The sequence below is a fragment of the Macrobrachium nipponense genome, chromosome 10, assembly GCF_015104395.2.
Source record: "Macrobrachium nipponense isolate FS-2020 chromosome 10, ASM1510439v2, whole genome shotgun sequence".
NCBI lineage: Eukaryota > Metazoa > Arthropoda > Malacostraca > Decapoda > Palaemonidae > Macrobrachium > Macrobrachium nipponense.
In genome coordinates, this window is record NC_087204.1 from 55,968,140 (window position 1) to 55,988,532 (window position 20,393).

At 38.7% G+C, this 20,393-nt stretch overlaps 1 protein-coding gene across 1 annotated transcript in view; it reads left to right on the forward strand.

Moving 5' to 3' along the window:
- Positions 1-20,393, forward strand: part of LOC135223630 (son of sevenless homolog 2-like) — a 547,573-nt gene that overhangs the window by 108,500 nt on the left and 418,680 nt on the right. Inside the window, 1 exon segment of the mRNA XM_064262244.1 lies at positions 430-569. Coding sequence (XP_064118314.1) covers positions 430-569 — 140 coding nt within the window.

Below are 20,393 nucleotides of genomic sequence, written 5' to 3' on the forward strand. Positions count from 1 at the left end.
ATTTGGCTAATATCATGGCTGGTAAGAAGTGGTTCCATTGAAAGCTAGTACAGTAGATTGTTCAAAGCTTTTGAAAACTGGGACAGTTAAGGAAAAATGTACTGTGGATAATTCTCCATTTGTTCCAGTCATGTAGGAATGCAAATTATGCTATTGCCTGATTGTCCAGGTTCAGAGATACAGAGAAAGTTGATGGTTCTTTCATGTGGCAAACCAGTCCACTTTCGGACTCCTACACTAACCTGCGAGGGTTAGTGTATGAGGATTGCACTGACGAACAAGAGGCCAATTAAAAGTAATGGGTTTGTAAAGACAAAATTAATTGGGTTTGTATAGACAAAATTAATTTTGCATTATATAAATATTTCTTTTTGAAAATATTAATTTTTAATTTTTGGAAACATTTGTTAGATTTTCATTTTTTTTCAGGTGTTATTAAGTTTGACAGAATCAGAAGAAGGAAGGGATTCTCTAGAACAAGTTAAAGGACTCCTATGGCCACTTCAAAGTCAGTTAGAACGTAACATTCAAAACTCCCCTTATGCTCAGTACCTTAAAAGAAAGTTGAAGTGAGTGTAATATACTTTATAAGATTTTCATTTGGACTGTGTACTATTTCACAAGTATCTAGTTCTCAGACATAGATTGTGATTACAAAGATTGTAATATGAATAATAACCTCTTGAATGGTATTTCAGTAAATTTATCAAGATAGCTCTTCATCCTGCCTTCCAAGATAAAGTGATATGTACTCATTGACTTGGCATGCAGCTTAAAAATACCAAAACCATTGAGGTCTTAGTTTGTAAAAGCATAATTAAATTTCAACAAAATTAAATACAAGAATACCTCACTTATTAAATGCTGGCAAGCTCTGGCTTTCTGATAAAGTGTGATAAGGAACAAACCATATTATAGCCTGCATTTGAATATATCCTAGATATCTTACAGCTAAAAGCTGTGCCTCATAGTTTATAGCCTAAGCTAGGACAGTCGACACCCCCAGATTCGCAGGGGTTAGGAACCCCAACCCCCACGATTACTGAAAAGCCACTTAATATGTAACTGCCTATTTCAATCCAATCAGCATCAAGGAAAGGTAGGTTTGTAAGATAAGTAAGTGATTTACTCATTTTAAAATATTAATATAAATGTAAACAGCAAAATATCTATGTGAGAGATATACTGTGTTATTGACATTTTTCTCTCTCTGTTATTAGCTGGAAGGGTTAGAAGTAGCAAATCTCACACAGCAGGGTATAGATCAAGGATATGTTGCCTCAGTACTGATTGGCTCGGGACACGTGATTGGTTGCAAGGATTAGAAGAGCCAATCGCAGGTGTGATGAAATTATAATCTCCGATAGCTCAAAATGGTCCACAGCTCATGATTTTCTCTAAGAAGGTGACAAAGGTAGAAATTTAAGGTGCTGGAATTAAATTCCAAAACAAAGAAATCAATTTATGTTTACCTTAAATCATGCTGGTTTTCGCTTACCACAAAGAGACAGGAACTAACTTAGCGTTCTTATACTATAACTCCCCCATACCCCCATACACATTTGGCCAAACATGCAAATTAACTTATATATAAGATACTCAGATAGTTCAGTGTCATAAATGATACTTAGATAGTTCAATGTCTTCATGAAGATAGGCACAGGAAGATATTTCGTAATACATAACGAATAAAGAATGGCATTGCTCACCATTATTGTTCACTAAATAAGATTAAACTCAAAGCGGGTTTTATGAACATCCTTTCAAATTGCCATCTGTGTCAAGAAGAGGGGGCCTAACCCACATGTTAAGGCAGAAATAAAGAAGAAGGAAGATCTTGTCTCATGTAAAACAGGCAAAAAAATATTTACAATTGAAAAATAATAATTAGTAATTATTAATTAGTAACTCACAATAAATCTACAGTAAAGTTAACGATAAAGAAATTAACGCTTTTCTTTTAAGGGAAATGTAAATTAACTGTGTTGCTTTATGACATTCTCAGTCTAACAACACAAAAAAAAAAAAAAAAAAAAAAAAAAAAACGAAGGTGATTTCTCTCATAAAAACTAAACTTGACTTATAGAGCTGCTTATTTTATGAGTGCTCTCCTCTATAATGTAGCTCTTTTGCTAGCATGTTGAAGACATTTCAATTATTTGACCAGGGTGATGAGGCATTTCCTTAGCCACTCACTTCTTGGAGATTCAACTTGGACCAAAACAACATCCCCAACTTTAAGATTATTTAGTTCTCTAGGTCTATAAGAACCATAATGGCACTCTCTTAAGGAAACTATATATTCATTCTTCCAGTCCTTCTCTAACTTGGAAATGATACAAGATAATAAGGAAAATTGCTTATTCAGTAACAATTCTTAACAACCTTAATCATCCTCTCATAGAAGCCACCTTGCCAAGGTGCTCTGGGAGCAATGAATTTCCAAGCAATACCATGATTACTAAAATATTCTTGTATTTGAGAATCACTAGATATTTCCTCAAGAAACTTGGCAATTGCTTTAAAGTTTGTCCCATGATCTGAAATTTATAAGTATGATTCTGCTGTCATATATAATACCACATCTAGGTGAAACTGCTCTTGTAGCTACACAAGTAAACAAGCAGATATAAACCTTCCTTGGCTCATTATCTTCAGTCTTTGTATGACAATAGGCTCAGAATAATATGATCAACACCTACATTCTCAAATGGTCTGTTCAAAACAACTCTTAAGTAAAGGTAAAGAAGGGGGACCAGAGTAAACACAGGGTATACCTTAAAATTTCCTGGAGATAACACGTTTTCTGATGACTTTGCATACTGCTTGCCTTCCCTTGGGGATCCAAAGATGTCGATGAATAGTAGCAAGAGTTTCCTGTACTCCGTGTAAATTATACCTATGTGCCTTGAGAATGAAAAGGTTAGTTAAATGTTCTCATGGTTGTACTAGTACAGGGTATTTGTAATTCATAGCAATATCAGCATGCTGGAGGCGACCTTTTGACCTCATCAGTCCAATGGATGGATCAAAATATAGACCCAAGTCCTAAATCAAATCAGTGCATTCGGCAGACAAGCTATGTGGTTTCTGCAAAAGATCATACAAGCTCTTAAATTCAATAGAAACGGGATTCTCAGAATGGAGCAGTCAAGTAAAAGTTTCTTTGAAATTAGTAAGTAGATAATATCTCAGCTAATAAGCTGCTGGATCTGGAAAGTTATCTTTGTCACTCGAATGGGGTCATATTTTGAGTAACAATTTTTTCAGAAACTGAAATACATAGTATTTCCTTATCATGAAAATCTCCAAAGAAGAACCTTTATTAACTTCAAACATTCAACCTTAATTGGATCAATTTTTCTCATAAACTACATTTTCATCCCTTTGACAGAGCCGCAAACTTCTCATGGTACCCAAGCAGGAACTTTAAACCATCAAGAATTTGACTCAAAGTCTTTAACTTCTCTGATCTCAGCCACACTGTTCTTGACATAAGTAATTTTGGAATTATTGTTTCTGATCCATTGAATTGTATCTTCATTATCAGACCAAATTACGGTTCTTGAAATATTAATATCACTTAAAACTTCATGAATGTAGTTGGCTAATTAGTTCCTTTCCTAACCAAATTGAAGTCAGTTCCAATTGTGGAAGTTCTCGGGCATTCCATTGAGGGGTCAGAGATGTGTATTTCTGGTGATAGAAGTTCACTCTCGACATGGTTCAGAAGTCATGTAAGCCGTTGGTCCCGTTGCTGAATAACCACTGGTTCCATGCAACGTGAAAATACCATACAAACAAACAACAATTGTGGAAGAGGTTTTGCTTTAAGGGGGCAGCCTTAGCTTTCGCCTTAAGATTGCTTTCTCTATATCCTACCAAATAGGCTGCACAACCATAAGCTTTGGTTGAGCTGTCACAAAATATGTGCAAAACATAGCATACTCCTAGAGTTGCAACCTTGCAAGGTACTCAAATAAGGATTTTACCCCTTATGATTACTGGACAAAGGAATCCTAGTGGATAAAAAATAGTTGAGACCAAACGAAGTAAATTGCATTTTGTGATTACTTCTGGTACAAATGTATTGGCCAACTTCAGACTAAGTTGACATCACAGTTCAATCCAGGAACTGAAATAGTGGTAGGAACAACATAACCACTGTTATCTTCTTCGATTTTAGTTTTAACTTTCTCATTGTTAGTTACCCAAGTCCTGAGGGGCATAGTGGCACTCCTCAGTTGCTTGTTAGCGTCAGCGTAAAACACTTTTAATAATTCTATTTCATTAGACATACTACTACCCTGAAGATTATCAACATAAAAAGATTTGGCAATTAAATTCTTGAAGGGGGGTACCTGACCTACTCAAATGATAGTCAAGTGTTGCCATCAACAAAAATGGAGATGATGTGCTACCAAAGAGCACACTAGCAAATCTATAAGAGTCTGAACCTGCTTCTGGGTCCAGCGGATCTCAGAACCACAGAAATCTAACAAAATCTTGATCAACATTCTGCAGGCCTACCTGCAAAAAGGCCTTGCTAATATCTACACCAAATGCAAAATCATTGACTAAACTTTACCAAAACGTCACCTAACTTCTCTGTCAGGGAGGGTCCTTTGATCAAACAGTCATTGAGAGAAGGATTATCCTTTCCATCTCGAGCACTGCAATTATGCGCTATCCTTAAGGGGGTAGTGTCTGAGTCTTTAAGCACCCCATGATGCGGAATGTAATGTGTATTAGCACCAACTACTGCATCAGGAACCTTCTCAATAAAATTCTGTTTTAACTGATCCTGAATGATATTATGGTATGCATCCAAATGTCCAGGAACCTTAGATAAATTTTTCCTTAATAAATACATTACTTAAAGCCATTCTATAGTTGTTGGGCAAAGGAGGGCAATTTTCTTTCCAGGGAAGACGAACGAAATACTGTCCATTTTGATACTCAACACTATTGCGCACTTTCTGTAGATACAATCATCTACAGACGGGGCAGTTGGATTGATGCCTATCAATTGTAATTCCCATAATTTATGAACTTGTTTATTATTCTCTTCAATCGAATCAGTAACATGAAGAGGAAAAATATTAGTAGTAAATCTGCAAACAACAACAGTTGTCTTAATGAAAGTTTTCCGGTTATTAGAAATTTGCGAGGGAATCTGACCAAACAGAATGCAACCACCAGGTGTCTCAAACAATCTAACACCTCCATACTTGGTAACACAACTGACAAAATCAGCGAAATAATCACAACTCAGAATTAATTCAATCCCTGAATGAAACAGGGTCAGATGAAACTTCATATCTAGTTTTAATTCCTTTACCCTGCAGAATTTGATAAATCTTATGCATGCCAGATGCAGAAATACTACTTGGTACCTCATCAACAATTACAACTCTCATCTTCCTACCTAAAGAAATTAGAGGTGTCACAATATCAAATTGTCCCTCCTTTGGCTGGGATTGAAAACCTTGCAAAACAAGTTGTTGACTCTCAGCGGTCTATAGTTGTATAGTGCCTTAGCTAATCTTGAAGTAATAAATGAAATCTGCAATCCAGGATCGAAAATGCAGTGAACATAATCTGACTTGGAATTATCATCATTAGATACCTTGACCTGAGCCGTACCTAAAGTTTCAAGTACTCTTTGCACTTGAAACTACACTCTTAACTTCAATGCTTGTACTGTTAACTTGCTTATCTGACTTTACACTACTATCTGATTTCACCTCACTTTGCAACTTGCCTCCAAAATTGCTATAGCAAAAAACTTCATTATGAACATAGTCTTATTACAGATAAAGCATTTAACAGGTTACAAACACCTCCCATTATACTTATTTCTTAAACATCTAGAACATTGCCCCATATCTACCAACCTACTTCTTTGGAAAGTTGCATCAGCTTACTTTGAGCACTGTCTGGACCTGTGACTATCTGATGAACACAATTTGAGTCATATCTGTAGATACCTGCGTTGTCTGGTTGGAGAATTTTACTTTATCTCTAACTTGGGATTTGCCACTGTCCTGTGGAAATTTATCACTATCAGACTGTAAATTCCAGGTGGTCGGCAAGACCTGTGCTGACATGATCAACTGTAAAATATTTAGTCTGAAATTTCTGAAAAATAAGCATCTCTACCTGTTGGCAACTTGCTCTGTAATAGAATAGCAATAAGCCAATGGGAAGACTGTAAATCAGTAACAGTGTTGAAGAGTCTTCGTAATTCTTTCTCTGGGTTAGTGAATCCATCTTGCAAAGCTGCAATAGCGTCATCATAATCTTAGTCTGTGACCTGAAATCCTGAGACAACTATGCTTTACCTTTCAAACATGACATAAGGTATGTCATTTTCAGTACCTTGTTCATATCCTTACAATCATGAACTAATAAACAGAAACTGTCCCACCAAGTTTGCCATTCTTATACCTTTCCATCACAGCTGTTAATCTTTACTTCAGGTAAGCGTACCTTGGCACTCTGTTTTGTCGGAACAGGATTGAAATTCCAGGAACTGCGCTCTGTATTTGATCTAAAACATCTAATAATTTATTGGTCTCTGTATTATACGAAACTTCATATTGTGCTTGATTCTTATCAAGTGCATCAAACTCATCATCACTCAAAGAATCTCTCTCTGAGTTATATTGATCCCTTACCTTTATCTTCCCGCCACTGGCCAGTGGCATAAGGCTGATACAGTTCCTCTCCACCTGTCTCTATCCCAAGCCATTTCCCTTGCTTCCTCTAAGTTTTGGATTTCATCCTCAAGATCCCTGACAATTATGTCTATCCACCTCGTTCTTGGTCTACCCAGCGGTCTTCTTCCTATTTGTACTCCTCTCAGTGCTCTCATGGGGTCTCTATTCCCATCCATCCTCTCAACATGTCCAAACCATTTCAGCCTTCCCCTCATCAACCTGGTACTGACTGGCTTTTGCCTCAAACTCACCCTGATGTCTTCATTTCTAACATAATCCTCCCATTTATTGCCAAGTATCCTTCTCAGCAGCTTCATCTCAAAAGCATCCAACCTTTTCTCCTCTGTTCTTGTCAGTGCCCAGGTGGACGAGCCATACATCAGGACTGGTAGTACTACTGCATTGAATATTCTCATCTTAGTTCTCAAGCTGATTTCATGTCTTGACCAAATATTTTTTCTCTGAACCTCAAAAGCTCTTGCTGCTCCTAGTTTTCTTCTTTGTATATCTTCAATTTGCCTCCCGTCTGCTGTTACCACACTTCCCAAGTAAACAAACTTCTCAACTTGCTTGAGTTCCTGTCCTCTGATTGTCATATCCTCCATGTGCACCCAATCATCATCCTTACTCACAACCATGATCTTGCTCTTCTCTTCTTTGTGCTGATGTTCAAGCCAAAATTCTGTGTCTCTGTCTCCATCCTCATTACCATACCTACCAGCACCAGCCACGTATCAGCATAAATCCCATAAATCCAAATATTTGTTCCACCGCTTTTGTAACGACATAGTGCTGTAGTAACAGCTCCCTTATACCCACTAAGTGAGGGATCAATAATCTTAAAAGTTGCCATGATACAGATAATGAATTATGATTTACTAGCAAAATTTTAAAACTTCAATATGGAGCATAGGCAAAACCAAGAGCCAAAACTAAGAGGCTAAACAAGCCAAACCAAAAGGCTAACAAAGCCAACAGCAAAAGACTGATCATACAGTCAAAATGGGCTAAAAACCAAAGGCAAAAGCTGTTACAAATAGCCAAAAGGTAGCCAAACACCTTAGGTTAGAAGCAATTCCACAAATAAATATGCAGCTGATAACAAAGGTCAAATAAGGTTGAGCTCAAAACTTACTGGGGCCACCCTAAATAAATTGTAATACGCAAATTAAATACAGTAACTTGAAAATAAATATTAGCAAATTCCAAATTGGTTAATAATACTTAAAATGCATTATTGTAATAATGTAAACAAAGTTCTTTGCAATTTACATAAATATAATGAACAGGCTGTATCAAATTATTTGGTCTGAAAAATGGAGACAAAAAGGGTAAAATTGGGCTAAATAAGTTAAGTTACTGAAAAGTTGTGTTAGGTAAACACAAGTAATGACTGAATCCAAATAATAACAAAATTTTTGCCTAGCCCACACGAATGTAAACAAGTTTAGGCTCTGCTGTAATGATAGCCAACTGGTTTATGCAAACAAGAACCAAGAAAAGTTAGGCTATGATGATCATTCATCCAGTTCGAAGGACCAGAAGAAACATTATTACTGTGGTGAAATTATAATCTCCAATATCTCAAAATGGTCCACAAAATCAATTTATGTTTACCTTAAATCTCGCTGGTATTTGCTCAGTGCAAAGAGTCAAGAACTAACCTAGCATTCTTATGTAACTCCCCCATACACATTTAGCCAAACATGCAAATTAACTTACTGGTATGTAAATTGTACTTAGATAGTTCGATGTCTTTACAAAGATAGGCATAGGAAGTGATTACATAATATATGACAAATAAGGAATGGCATTGCTCACCAATATCGTTCACTAAATAAGATTAAACTCTGACTGGGTTTTATGTACTTAATTTCAAAGTGCCATCTGTGTCAAGAAGAGGGGACCTAACCCACACATTAAGGCAAGAATCAAGAAGAAGGAAAAGCTTGTCTGATGCTTCTTGATGGCGTTTCATCTGTCGATATTAAGGGATTTTCATGTAACGTAATTGATATTTTGCTGTCTTTGCATACTTGTTAATATTTGAAACTTAGTAAATAAATTAATCTTACCAAAAGAGATACTACATGTTAACATTGAGAAAGAGAAAAATAAAACTCATACACTGTGGACAGTACGCACAAAGCATCGAGCTACAACCTTTATTGTCATTGGTTATTTCCCACTCCTTCAACCAATAGTACTATGTCGTCATGGAAAGAGAGAGAGAGAGAGGTAGGGGGTGAACATGGTTTATTTTATTGAGTACATATATTAGGAGGATGATAAATCAATATTAAGTGCTTTACTTTTAACGTTTGATTGATATTTGGCTGTTTACATTAATATTGGTATTTGTAAATGAGTAAATTCATTCTTTTATCAAAAAATTTATTAATTCATAAAAATAAAAGGAAAATGTAGTAATTAGTGAATATTGCTCTGTGAAAAAATCTGTGAAACAGTGAATTTTCCGCAATATGTTTAGGGATCTTTTCCACAGAAAACCCCCCAAAGTACTGAATCTGCGATTGCTGAACCACAATCTTGGGGTCCACTGTATAAATGTACTTTACACTTGACACTGAGTGTAAGAGATCTACTTAAAAATGTATTATATCCAAAATTTCATAAGAGAATGAAATTTCATGTCTGACAAAAAGTCACAAAGCTGTGAAGTTGTACATCAGTATTCACTTCCAACTTTAAAGAGATGGCTAGCTGTTTAATTTTTTAGCAGATATGTCTAATGCAGTATGGGCCTTAACCATATTACGTGGTTCATATTGCTTTATTCACTAATATGCGACACCCCATTTAGAATCTGAGTCTTAGTACGCGAGCTGTTTGCAAGAACCACACTGAAGGTATAGTCGGTTCACTTAAGGTAGACTTTTAGGTGAGCCGTGTGCCTATGAGATGTTTGTTTGGCGGCCTCTGATTTGCTGTTACCAGGAGGTAGGCAGCTCGCTCAGTGTCACATATTTTCATCTGTAGCTTAGAAAACTAGCAATATGTATATATTTTTTCATGCATCTCATCTTTGCACAAGATAGGAAAGTTTTGGTCATACCATAGGATTCAGTATTAATTGTACAACTAAATCATCTTTTCCTGAAATCAATAATATAAAACACAGGAATTATGAGTAACTGTGAAGAGAGAAGCATTTAATTCTTTATACCTGTTTTTACTTATCAGATTTTGCATCATTCATGCGATCAAGATGAAATACCACTTGTGTTTTCTTACGATGAATTCATCCTGAATACGGTGCTTTCAGATTTTAGATGTGTGAGATGTGTGAAGAGAAAATGAAGAATGTCTTATTATGTTCCATCCGTTAATGATTCAAGTTTGATAGTATTGCCGAGACACAGTGATCTGCAAGAAGCTGTTGTGTTGGTTGTCTCAGCTAGAGCTTTGAGTTGCCAATTAGCAATATAAGAAGGTTACAGTTTTGACGATATTTACCGTGCTATGTCATTACATTTTCTGTAAATAAATAGTACACAGAGTTCCTATTATGACTGTCGAACATTTTCAATCCAGTATGATATATGTGAGTATATCTGGATATATCTGATTAAAAAAAAAAATAATAATCAGATGGATGCATCTGAAGATCAGATCTAGGCGGGCCTATGGAAATTTAGTCAAGCAAAGAATTTGAACTCTACTTATAGACAGGCTTCACACTTATAGACAGGCTTCACACTCTTCAACTTGGCCTAAGCTTTAAACAGGTTGGATCAGCATATTGTTTCTAATTTTCTCATATGAATATATTTTCAAACAAAAGAGATATCAGAGACCTATTTGAGTGATATGAAATAATAATCACAGTGAAATAATAAGCAACAAAGAACTAAGTAAGATTATTTTCCTTTCAGACTGAGTCAAGTACGGATGCAACATAATAAGACATATTCTTCATTTTCTCTTCACATATCACATGCATCTAAAATCTGAAAGCACCAATGTGTTCAGGGTGAATTTATTGTATAAAAATACAAGTTTTATTTTATCTTGATTGCATGAATGATGCAAAATCCTATGCTAAGCAAAAACCAGGTATAATGAATTGAGTGCTTCTCCCTTCACTTTTCGTTGTAATTCCTTTGTGTTTTACCTTATTGATTTTAGGAAATTATTTTTTAGTTGTACAATTAATACTGAGTCCTATGGTATGACCAAAGCTTTCCAATTTTTTTTTTTTTGCAAAATGTGAGATAAATGAAGGAATATAAACATATTGCCAGTTTCTTAAGCTGCACACAAAAAAATTGCGACACTGAGCAAGCTGCCTACCTCCTGGTATACCAGCCAATCAGGGGCCACCAAGCAAACGTCTCATAGGCATAGAGCTCACCCAAGAATCTACCTTAAGTGCACTAACTATAGTAAATGGCCTAAATCTTAGGCATATCCCTATTGAGTGTTAACTTAAAGCAAGAGCAAGCTATCCATATGCAAAAGTCAAATAATACAGCTGCAATTAAAATAATGATATTAAGAAAGCTGCTTTCATACTGTGTCTAATTATATAGCAAGTACTTTATCATATTGTTAAATTATAAAATATAAGCATTGTGAATATGCATCCTTTGCATTCTTGTGATGTTTACATTTTGAAACCATTGGCTGATTGAGTTATGCTGACATCATCGCCAATTTGTTTCCTAACAAAAGTTGACTGAGTACTAGTACTGGCATTATTACTGCCATTTGTTCCTAAATGAAATATAATTCAAAGATATTTTTTTTGTAAATTAACCCTTTAATGCCGATTGGACATATTAAACGTCGATATAAATTGTCTGTTGGGTGTAGATTGGACGTATGGTACGTTAATATAAAAAAGTTTTTTTAAAAATAGTTATAGGCCTACTAGGCGAAAACTTTTGAATCACGCACCTTGGGGGATGCTGGGAGCTCACGGATCAAGGCGTTGTTTTGTTTACTACAATCGTTACCCAGGCGCGCACGCGCGAATTTCTTTCTTCTCGCACTAAAAAGCATCAGCGACACATCTCGGAAATTATTTCGTCACTTGACATAATTTTTGCACCATTTTTTATTAGCCGTTACATGGAGTATTATATATGAAAATGTGTGCAATTTCATGTAGAATACAACAAAAAACAACTCATGGTTGTAGCTTTTATCAGTTTTGAAATATTTTCATGTAAATAATGATAAGTGCCAAAATATCAACCTTCGGTCAACTTTGACTAGCGAAATGGTAAAAACACGCAATTGTAAGCTTGAACTCTTATATTCTAGTAATATTCATCATTTACCTTTATTTTGCAACAAATTGGAAGTCTAACACACTATTTCGATTTATGGTGAATTTATGAAATAAACTTTTTCCTTACGTCCGCGTGGTAACTTCCGAAAAAATCATAAATTTTTTCGTCTGATTGTCGTAATGTTTGCACCATTTTAAATTAGCTGTTACATAAAGTTTTATATAAGAAAATGTGCGCAATTTATCAGTTTTGAAATATTTTCATATAAATAACGATAAATAGAAAAAATTTGTCCTTCGGTCAACTTTACTCGACCGAAATGGTCGTAAACTGCAATTGTAAGCTACAACACTTAGTCTAGTAATATCCAATCAATTACCTTCATTTTGCAACAAACGAGAAGTTTCTAGCACAATATTTCGATTTATGGTGAATTTTTGAAAACAGCTTTTTTTACGTCCGCGCGTTACGAATTCATGCATCATTTTGTGATAATATTTTCTCTGTGTTGCCTTGATCGTTTTACAATGTGTTATATACCAAAATGATCAAAATTTAGTGTACAATACAACGAAAATATTAACTCATTAGCTTTAACTGTTTTGCTCACAGCGCGATTTATATGTACAATTATATATGAAATTTTTTTTCGCGCTGTCATATATCCCAATATTTATATATGATAATGATATTTTTTTTCATTTCTGATAGTTGTATACTAAACTTCAGGCAATGACAAATAAAGGAGCCAAAAACGAACTCTTAATCTTGAAAACTAAGCGTGCTGTGATTTTTTGAAAAAAACATTTTTTCCGCTTCGGCACTCACTTGCCAACGCCGCCGGCATACGGGAGACGATTTTTAAAATACCGCTTCGGCATTTAAGGGTTAACAAAACAGTGACTTTGAAAAGTCACTTTATAGAATGCACAAGTTAGTCAACAAATGTAATGCAACTTATAGTAAACTTTAGCAAACAACTGTTTTTCAATGTGGCTGTTTATGTCAGTACTTCCTGTTGTTGATGCCAGTGTTTTGCATGAAATAGTTTTACTGTATTAATTTTAAGTAACACTAATGAACTAGACAGGCCATAATTTTGGTAAGCTGGGTGAATGTATGACAATTTGCTTAGTTTATACTTTACTTCTAGGCCAATTAATTAGTCAAAAGCTAGCCAAGATGAAAAATGGTTATCAGTTTAATCTACCAAAATAGATAGGCATGGTAAGCCTAGTGAAGTATAATCTACTGAAAATAAAACTCATAAATTAAGCATAGCTTAGTGTAATCTAATTAAATTGCAATTCACACAATGCATGACGTGGTGAACCACTTTTGGCAACAAAATTTTTGTCGTCGTATGATACATGAGATCAGATGATACAAGAGTACATGCAATAATTAATAGTTTTTTGATGCTTTAAGTTTTTTTAGTTTTAACTATTTTTGTTGGAAATATGTGGTAGTGTATTTTCAGTCTTAATTTGATGGATTTATGAATGAAGTGTGTGAACTGAGAGTGGTGAATATCAAGCTTTGAAACTCAATGCCTTGACTCTTCTATGTCTCAGGATCAGTTGGATTTGAAAAGCCATGTTCTTATTTTCCCATTTTTCTATATGGGCAAGAAGAGTGCTGCTAGGGGAAAATATTTTTTTTTGTTTAATTAATTTGGCCAGCATACCAGACATTTCCTTATGTAACTTTGAAACCCTAAGAAGAACTTTTAGTGTGTGTCCTATTCGGCCTGCACACCAGACATTTCTTTATGTGACTTTGAAACCTTAAGAAGAACTTTTAACTGTGTTCTGTCCTCTAGTTTGTGTGAACATAGTGCAGATGGTGTCCTGCCTTTCCTGGGCATGTCTTTACAGTTTACAGATAATCAACAAATCCTGGCCACAGCGTGCTTCTATGCACTGTTCCAATGGAGGGACACTGCCAAGGGGATTGAGACAAGCTCAGACACTCATAAAGAGTGACTTCTAAAACAAAGTGGTTGAAACAGTGTACCAGAACTGTAATGAATGGAGTGGTATACCAATAAAAGCCTCACCAAAGGCGATGTTGAAAATGGCATAATAAAAGTTCATGTCCAGAATCATAGGCACTGAAAATGCCTGGAAGGTGAGATGAGTGTAAAGAGATAATAGAAGAAAATTTCACTCTTGTTACAGAAGGCAGGAAAGCCCAACTACTAAAGTAATATAAAAATATAAGAACCAGCTGCGTCATCCTGAAAAAATCCCAGTACCCTTGGTATTAAAAATTGGTATCTATAAGTTCATATGCCAGGTGAATGGATGCCACTGCTCATTATCAGGCTGACAATTACTATGCTATCAAAATGTCTCTCATGCCATCTACAGGAAGGTGCCATTTAATCATAAAAATTATTGACACTGCACTACATCATCAGTGCCTTCACCTTTTCAGAGCCTCGTGTATCTTGTGAAAAAAAAACAGCAAAAATACTGTTAGTGAAACTAAATCTCTCTGCGCCCCCCCCCCCCTCCCCCCCCCACCTGTGGCACAGGAGAGGGAAAGGTGCCTAACCTACCCACGACCCCCTTTACCTCTACCCCTTGGGCCCCTTCTTGGCTTAAAGGAACGAGAGCGAAAGGGGCATTGATCTTCTGACTTGGGCTGTGTCGAATGGGAAGGGCCTGCCAAACTCGAGGTCCTCGACGGCCTACCAGGCGACGATTTCCTTGACTGCTGCTGGACAGGGGGACGAGGAGGAGCCAGGCGTCTCTGAGGACAAGACTCCGACTTGGACACAGCCTGGTGCACCAGTCGGTCTATGGTGTCAGCCTGGCGCCGGTCTACCGCATTTTCGAGTTCTGTCCGAGGAAACAAAAATTGGGACTCCAACAGATCTCCTTTCCTCAATGCCAGCAAGGACTTGGTGTCGAGCGATCTCTCCATCCTAGACAAAGCAGCGTCCCTTCTAATCAGAAGAAAATTAGCCCATAAATTGGCACTGAGGTGAGCCAAATATGAAAACACCTTGCCCCCGGACTGCAACAGACTGGCAAGCGAGGATGCACTCACCAACCCTTCCAGGGACCTGTCAGAAGCTATCTTGGCAATAACCACAGACCAGAGGTTCAGCCAAGAAACCGTCTGCAACATGGAGGCTGCCGTAGATTCCAATGCTGAGGCATCTTGCGGAGACAAGGACGGAGCCACAGACCTCACCTGTGCCAAAGTCAAACCCGGCTTCAGGCGAATGATCTCTGGGTTAAGATGGCATGACAACAAAAATGCAGATCTTGTAGCATATTACTTCCTATATCTCGTGAGAGGCGGGGGTAGTAGTTTGGTAGAGCCCATAGAGCGAAGCGACCCGTCCCAGTCCGAAACAGAGGCATTAACCTTATGCAAGACCGACTGAACGTGCCCCGACAAATGAAGCTGAAGAGATGATTTGGGGTCCTGAGTAGCTCCCACCAAGGCTTCCAAGCAAGAAGGAGTGTAAGACAACCAAGCTTGAGTCCTACATTCCAAATTTTTAAACCCACGAATGAGATCAACAACTTCCGAAAAAGAAGACAGAAACTCTTGCATGTCTCCCTTCTCCTGCTCCGGCAACGGAGACCGATGACAAGAAGGATGTGTAGGCTCTTCTAAGGCGCCTTCTCCACCAAAATTAACGGAAGGTTAGCACCCAAACAGTCTGAAACCCCAACTAACCTGTCTGGGCTGGGTCCAAGTGGCGGCCTCTGAGACGAACCCACTATAACACTTGGAACATAACTTACCTCAACAGATGACTCCACATGTCCATGAATGGTCACAGGCGTGGCGGACATACGTACATGAGATGGGGGGGGGGAAACTCGAACACTCAAGATCGAAGGAGAATCCCTTCGAGTTGAACATTTGGAAGCACTGGTGAGAGAGGCAGGCAAACACTTCAGCTGCACCAACTCCGTGCTCACTACCTTCGACCTCTTGACAGGTGCCTTGAGATCCTTACTTCGACGAATAGGTCTTGGAGAAGGAGCACTAACATCATGTGCATGGGCAGGGGATTTTGCAACACGCTCATGATTTGCATGGATGGGGGGATGGGGTGGGTCACACGCTCGAGATTTGAGGCAGAGGACGAAGTATCTCCTGCAGAACACACACCACTAACACTGCCCGAAACAACAGCACTCTCAGGAACACGTCCGCATTGTTCCTCCCTCGAAGGCAAAGGAAGGGCAAAGTCCTTAGCCTTCTAACGCTTGATATGCCGACGGGGCTTAGAGGGGTAAGAGGGAGAGGAAGACAGCACTAGTTTCTTATGCGCACTCTTCTCAGAAGGCGGGGACGAAGCAACACGTTTCCTACCAGTCCTCCCAACCGATAAGGCAGCCAACTTCACATCCAATACAGAGTCCAACCTCTGAAGCACTGCCTGGCATATGACCTTAGACTGATGTGCCAGAGAAGGCTCCGATGACAAGGAAGGGAGATGTAGCAAACTGGGCAGCAGTGATGACGTCACGGCCGAGAAAGGCGGATCAGAGGAGACGACTGGGAGAAATGTCATAAGCGGCGGTGACGTCACAGCTTCCCCCCGGTGCGAGGGGGAAAGAGATGCCACTGGCAGAGGAATACACAAAGACGGACCCCGTGACGTCATCAACGGGGCTGACGCCGCAGCGTCACTCCAAATCGAAGCGGCGCCAGACACTGGCAGAGCAATACAAGATGGCCGACTGCTGCTACCCACCAAGACGAGGCTGGGAGGAGGAGGGATGGTCTGACCAGAATGGGAAGGTGGGGTGCGAGCCTCCACAAAATGCGCTAGCAACCCTTCCAAGGACGGGGTAACCCCTAGCCCAAGCGTCTTCCAAATCGCTGCCATTTTGGACGCCTCCAAGTCTGGAAGAGAAGAGATTGATGAAAAAGCCTCACCCTTCCCAGGAACCAAATAAACTCCCGAGGAAGAAGGGGCTACATTACAGACATTACCCTTGCAGCCTCCCGATACTTCCATTGACGAATCAAGGAAAGAAAAGGAAGGAGATGCAAGGACAATGCTACTATGAGGGTTGGCCACCGCAGAAGACGAAACATCGGAAATAGGTGCAAACCTTTCCCAAGTAGGAAGAGTCTAAACCCTCAGATGTTCTCTCTTGCCATAAAACGACCTCCATTGCTCCTTAGGCCGTGCCCGGCATTCCATGCAAGGATTCATAATAGTACAAAATTAGAACTACACCTGCATGTGATGTGAGGGTCGGTCACTGCCGAAGCCAAAAAACAAGAACACGGAAAACCTGGAACTCCGGGGCACATACGCTGACACCAAGAAGGAGCAGAAGAAGCCATAATACTAGCCAAACACACACACACACACACACATAAAAGAAATGAAACGGGCAATGAACCGGGAAAAGGCCAAGAGAGGTGAAACACAACTCTCGCCCAGGCAGTCAAAAGAAAGACTGGCGTAGCAGTGTCATCCTTGACCACTCCTAACCCTAGCTATGCATGCGTTGCCAGATATCACAAGATTCCTTGCTTTCATCTGCTTTTTAACTGGATCCAGCTAGGCACTAGAAATTATCCTATTGTTAAGACCTCAGGTTTGTAGCCATGAAAAATATAAATTGTCTTTGAAAATTTTTCATTTTACCTTAACAGAGTGGATATGTGTATGTATACATGTGCATACACTATTATTATTACTACTACTACACTACTACTACTACTACTACTACTACTACTACTACTACTACTCTACTACTACTATACCTACTACTACTACTACTATACTACTACTACTGCTCATAAGATGAACCATATTCATATGGAACAAGCCCAAAGGGGTCACTCACTTGAAATTCAAGTTCCAAAGAATAAGGACTTTCTTCTGCATACTTGAGACAACCTGGAAGTTTATGCCTTTCCTCCGTTCTCCCTGGTCCGTCATGTCCTGAACAGAGTAATGGGATCCAAGAATCTCAGGATTACCCTAGTAGTAGCTCTTTTGGGGCCCCAACCAGAGTGGTTCCAGGGTCTTTTATCTCTTATCTCAGCAGTGCTGAGAGAAATTCCACCTTAGCACAACCGTCTCTGCTATCCTCATGTGGAGAGGTACCACCATTCGGTAGGATCTTTATCTTTTAATGTCTAGAGTCTGCGCAGTATCTCTTTCGACTGAGAGGTCTTTCTCACAGAGCGGCAACTCAGATGTCCAGCTACCTCAGAAGATCTTTGTCGGCTGTGTACAAGGGCAGATGAGTCGTCTACTGTGATTGGTGTCATCAATGGGATTTCTTTCCACTCAGAATTTCTGTTCAGTAGATAATTGTATTCTTATCTTTCTCAGAACAGAAGCTTCTTTCTGTTTTTTCTGTCAAGGGCTACAGGGCTGCCTTTTGATTAGTTCTTTGCCTGAAATTTGTGGACGTTGCTTCATCCTGGGCATTCTCTATGTGGTTCAAGAGGTTTGAGTTGTCATGTTCACCTTGGGAACTCAAACCTCTGGTATGGGACCTTACTCTAGTGCTGGGTAGTCTCACTCAAGCTCCATTCAATTGAGCCCCTGCATCAATCGTCTTACGGGGAACTGACTTTCAAAACAGTTTTCCTTCTGGCCTTGGTGCTCAGAAAGAGTTGGAGAGCTCCAAGGTCAGGATCATGATAAACACAGGGGGTGGGGTGTCAGTAGCTATCAAATTTGTCCTGGAATTCATAGTTAAGACCCAAAACCCCCACGCCTCCTGATAACAGATTTGCTCGATTTTCTGTTCCATCTGTTGTGGAGTTTGTTACCAGCAACCTTCAAGAGTTACTCCTTTGTCCTGTCAGAGCACTGCGTTGTTACCTAAAAAGGACTCGCCACTTAGAGCCTATCCGACTTTTTGGTAGCACAAGCCAGGTCAAGAAGAGGTATCCAATCCAAGACTTTTCATTTAGCTACATGAGGTGATTAGGCAAGCAACTCCTCATCTTCAAGTTCTGGTACCGGTACTGTGCATGCAGAATCACTTCACATCAGAGGAATAAGTTCCTCCCTGGCATTAAAGAAGGACTTATCTGTTCATAGAATTTTGAATGTTGTTTCCTGGTTACATCAGACCACTTTAACCTTCTATCTGAAGGATATTGCCCATAGGTCCTTGGACACTTTTTCCTTGGGTTCAGTGGTAGCTGATATACAAGTGTAGCTCATTCAGTACCCCTGGTGGGACAGTTCATATCTTTCCTAAGTGACAGTTTGGTGGAGGGAATAAGCGAGATGACTAGTCTCTTTTCTTCCCTTTTCTCCTTTCTTCAATACCTACGGGCAGTTTGAAGAATAGCCACATCATACATTGGAACTGGCTTGATGCAGGTGAGCATTGTAGTCATACTGTTACAGCACTTATGTTTCATGCAACATACAAATCTGTTTATGTTCCATGCAACATGTAAATTTGCTTCTTTGTAGCTTTGACTCCTCTCCAGCAAGGGAAGTGAGGAATGGTGACAAGCCTGTTTCATGTGGCTGACAGTTTTTTGCTTGAACAGGATATAGTTCTCTTTGACTTCCATGTATGCAATGAATGTGGACATGTTACATTGTATTTAAACTTAGTGGATGGTGTTAGATATCCAAATATCTTAACATCTCAGAGGCTTAGGTCCTTTTCTTTAGAATCCTCATATTAATAAACATTACCTTAATATAATTTATCTAGCCCTAAATCCCCCCCAAAAAACACCAAAATTTACAACATTGGCAACCCTGTTACATCCTATTCTGTCTGCCAGTTGGCAACACTGTCGTTGACAGTTACAAAACCTTCCCTTGAAAATCAGTTGTTAACGAGCGCCCGTGCTGTTTACATCATGGCCGCTCTATAAATTTCCTTAACCTATTTGTACCTTTAAAGCTCTCATTAATTGTTAATGCGACTTTATGCTAATTACAACTCACTTATTACATCCACGAAATAGTGAATCGACTTTTATTTCTGTTGTGGTATTTATTTTATATTACAAACTTTTGCGCGACCTGGAATTACGTGACCTGTCCAACAATCCAATGGATAGCCAAGATAATTCGATGCTTCCTTCTGCCAGCAACATCGGGAATTGCCCGGCTTGTGGGACAAGGATGAGTAGCAGGGAGTATGAACCCCATGACTTTTGTAGCTCTTGTGGTGGACAGGTTTGTGACTTGACTTCTTGTTGCGACCTATGTAAGCCTTGGTCTGACAAAGACATGACGACTTATTTGAAACATCAAAGAATCTTGCAGCGTAAAAGATTGATTAATGAGAAAAAGAAATCGTTAGCTAGACCTGTATCTAATGATTTCCTTGACTTGTGCACCCATGGTTCTGGCTCTGATTCTGAATTAATTGATCTTTGCCACCTGTACAACCGGTAACTAATGAAGTCGTTTCTGATTTTGATTCAA